This window comes from Ictidomys tridecemlineatus, chromosome 1 (genome assembly GCF_052094955.1).
Source record: "Ictidomys tridecemlineatus isolate mIctTri1 chromosome 1, mIctTri1.hap1, whole genome shotgun sequence".
In the NCBI taxonomy this organism is placed as follows: Eukaryota; Metazoa; Chordata; class Mammalia; order Rodentia; family Sciuridae; genus Ictidomys; species Ictidomys tridecemlineatus.
Genome location: NC_135477.1, coordinates 178,502,930 through 178,506,850, shown reverse-complemented (window position 1 = coordinate 178,506,850; position 3,921 = coordinate 178,502,930). Strand labels below are relative to the sequence as shown.

The 3,921-nt window shown below is 52.6% G+C and overlaps 1 protein-coding gene across 1 annotated transcript; it reads right to left on the bottom strand.

Moving 5' to 3' along the window:
* Positions 1–349: 349 nt before the first annotated feature.
* On the bottom strand, positions 350–1,721 carry Fbll1 (fibrillarin like rRNA 2'-O-methyltransferase 1). Its single transcript, XM_078052273.1, has one exon. It carries the CDS (start codon positions 1,446–1,448, stop codon positions 477–479), a length of 972 nt encoding a protein of 323 aa, XP_077908399.1. The 5' UTR covers positions 1,449–1,721; the 3' UTR covers positions 350–476.
* Positions 1,722–3,921: the final 2,200 nt, after the last annotated feature.

Sequence of the window (3,921 nt, the reverse complement as noted above, 5' to 3'; positions counted from 1 at the left end):
ATACTAAAAAGCAAGTGTGCCTGGGATTCTGGCTTTGAGTCAGACAGAATGTGTCACTCTCCCATATCCTTCTCTGGAGTCAGGCTTGGTAATGGGACTTGGCCAATATGAACAGAAGCACTCCCATCATTTCCAAGGGGAACTTTAAAAGCTTATTAATTTCCAGGCTCCCTTTCTCCTGCCCCTGTAATTGGAAGATGCATTTGTGAAAACAGGGCCCTGGAGAGTCACAGGGTGAGGAGAATAAGCACCATTCCCAAACTGTGAAACACAGCTGTTTCAGGCCTCTGGGGCTGGGAGATTGATTGCTATCTTAGCAAACTGTCTGGCCTCACTAAAGTGTACTGGGTACTGTTTCTTTATCCTGTTTAATAGAAAAACAACAAAACACACACACACGCACACACAAAAACATACGTAAGAACACCCCCACACAACAGTCCAGGGGAGACCGTAGGCAAAGCTTGCTCTGGCTGCTACTTGCTGCTGCTCTTGGGAAGGGGCCGGTAGACCCCGACGACCACAGCATGGTCCCTCTCATAAGGCTCCAGGGTCAGCTGCTCTTGAGGCTTCAGGTTCTCCTGCTGCAACTTTCTCACCTCAGAAGCAAACACAGCCTCTGCAGACGCGGTGGAGTCTATGCAGTTGGCTTTGATGGAAATGAGAAAGTGGCCCCCGTTGCGCAGGAACGTGTGGGCGTTCAGAGCCACGATGCGCGACTGGTCTGGCTGGGCCACGTCTGCGAAGATCACGTCCACCATGCCGATGAGCATGCGGTACTTGAGCGGGTGCCGGGCGTCCTCCAGCACCGGGATGATGTTGGTTCTCGTCTTGGCCACGTTGACCAGATCGCGGCCGGCGCGGTGGGAGAACTCGACCGCGTAGACCAGGCCGTCGGGGCCGATGATGTCGGAGACGTGGGAGACGGTGGTCCCCGAGGCGGCGCCCAGGTACAGAACCTTGGACTTGGGCTTGATGTGGATCTGGTCGACCCCGCCCAGGATGGCCGCGGCCAGCTTGGAGCGGAAGGGGTTCCACGTGCGGTACTCCTGCTTCACGCCGTTCTCGGTCACCGTGACGCGCTTCTCGCCGTACACGGAGAAGCCGGGCACCATGTTGAGCGTGACCAGCGCGTCCTCCGCCCCGCGGTAGATGAACACGCCCTCGTGCCGGTGCGGCTCCACCGACACCGCGATGACGCCCTTCCTGCGGCGGCTCCTGCTCTTGGCCACGCCGCCGCGCCGCTGCCCGCTGCCGCCGCGGTCCCTGCTGTCCCCGCCGCCGCGCCCCCGACCCCGGCCGCCGAAGCCGCGCGTCCGCGCCCCGAAGCCGCCCTTACCCCCGCCGTCGCCTCCTTTCCCCGAGCCCCCGCCGCGGCCCCCGCCCCAGCCCCCGCCCCAGCCTCCGCGGCCACCAGACCCGCCCCCGCGGGAGCTGGCCGACTTCATGGCGCGCCCTGGGCGCCCGGTGGCTGGCGACGGTGGTCACGGGTCGCCCGTAGCTCGGGAGGTGGTCAGGGGTCTCCGGTGGCTTGGGGTAGTTGTCCTGGTGGGGGACAAAGGTGGGTGGCAGCGGTCGTCCTAGCGATCAGCAGCGACAGGGACCCGGTGGGCGGCGGTCCCCGACCCGCTCTACCGCAGTCCCCGCATCCCCGGAGCCGCCCTTTGACGCGGCGACTGGCGTGATTGCATCACACCCGTTCTGCCGACCCTGCAGCCCCGGAAGCCCCCCTTCTCCACCTGCGCGCAGACGCAGCTGCTCATCTGTAACCCTTCGCCTTCCCCCTGCCTCAGCCTCTGCTTCCTCGGGGACCCCTGGTACCTCCCCTGGCCACCTGGTCGAGGGCGTCTCTGCAGCAGGGAGGGGAGGCCAGCATAGCCCCAGTCCATGTTCGGCCACTTGCCTGCTGGTCTCTGAGGATCTTGTTTGAATTGGGACAAGTTTCCTGAACTCTTGGGTCTCATCATCCCATTTGTAAAACAGACCACACGAGGGTTGTGCTGTAGCTCGCTGTCATTGAACCCCCACCACGACACGTGCTAAGTACTCTGTCCGAGTTAGCTTTTGTTGTTGTTGTTGTTGTTGTGTTTTTAAACATTTCTTTCGGTCAGTCTTTTCATGGAGGTATAGCCTACAAACAATAAAAATGCACCAATTTCGTTTTGTTTTGAATAAATGTATTGCTTTTAAAACTTCTGCCAGAGTGGCATATGTCTCTCTTACACATCTTTGGAAGGCACGCAAATAGATTAGTGCCAGACATTGAAACAAGGTACCTATGTTTGTCCTAGTTATTCCACTTTGAAAGTTTTATCCTACTGAAATGGTCTTTGCCATTAGAGCCACAGGGTGAGGATGGGGGTGGCTATAGCAGTGGTGATGGTGAGCATTTTGGCAGTGGAGGGGGAGATGAGCAGGAGAGGCCTAAAGCAAGACACACTAGGAAGGTAGAATTTAGAGGACTTCTGACACACTGGTTGTGGGAAACCCAAAAGGAAAATTTAAAGCCAGATAGTGCCAAGGCGTCATGACTTCTGGGCTGCAATTAAGAGCCTGAAAGCTGCAGTTCTCCTTGCTCTCTGTTTAGTTCTTTTCTGTTCCATCCATTGTGCTAAGTCCTAGAACAGGTTCTGGGAATACTGATCAGCATTATCTAATGCCAATTCCTCCATGTGAATGGGGATGCACAGACTGTACCCAAATCCCTTATAAGACGCTTCATTAGGAACCAAAATGTCATGATTATCCCTGAACTACTTTAGTTTATGCTTTGAAAACCAGCTTTTTCAATCTACACATTTTCTAAAGCATTAAGGGGAAAAAAAAAATCATTAAGCAGTACCAAGGACAGCAACAGAGCAGAGGCCTTAGAGTTTGGTCAGCACCAGTGACAGCGACTGCAGTGGGAATCTTTTGACAACTGGTGTGTGAGGTGGTGTAAGCACCTATTAGTGGAACTGAGTGCCTGGTTCAGAGAGAAGTGTACCTGAAGACCAAGGCAGGTGTCAGGCAGGAGTACTGAACACTTCAGGTGTGCACATGGTCAAGCTCTTCTTCCATCCTGGTCCTCAATTCTTCCTGTCTCACACCAGTGGACAGCGATACTGGGTCTACTTTTTCTCTGAGGACTATATAGCCTCACCATTTAAGTTGCCAGGTTGGAAAGTCAGGAAAGATTGGATGCTGTAGTCTTGAGGCAAATTTCTACTACTTAGGAACACCTCCATGTTTGCTCTTATGAGGAAATGAGATCCACCCTATTTATTGGGCATTAGCTCCTATACATATAATTAACTTTATTGTGCATGATAACCACATTTGCATTCAGAGAAACAGATAGATTAGTGCCAGATTAAATAACTGAGCATTAGAACATCAATGTAACACATAAACTATCACAGAAGCTGTGTATGTTTGAATTATCAGACATGATTTTGATACATAAATTTTCTGGGTTCTCCTACCTGTGACTTCTAATAGAAAGTAATTTTTAATGTATTTCAGTATTTCTCATGACACTACTTATCTACTAGTTACATCTTAAAAATGTGAGATGAGTATTTTAAAAATTGGAATCTAATAAAGTTAAGCATTTTGTTGTTGTTGTTGTTGTTTGGTACCAAGGATTGAATTGAGGGGCACTCGACCACTGAGCCACATGCCCAGCCCTATTTTGTATTTTATTTAGAGACAGAGACTCACTGAGTTACTTAGGGCCTCACTGTGCTGTCTTTGAGCTCATGATCCTCTTGGCTCAGCCTCCCTAGCTGCTGGGATTACAGGCATCCTGTCAAGTTAAGCATTTTCATTAAAAAAAAAAATGAGGCAGTCCCAGGACTGCCCCCACTGATCTGCAGACCCACATGGGAGCCCAGGCCCAGGTCAGGCCTGGCACCACCCGCGGCTTACCTGGGAGCTCAG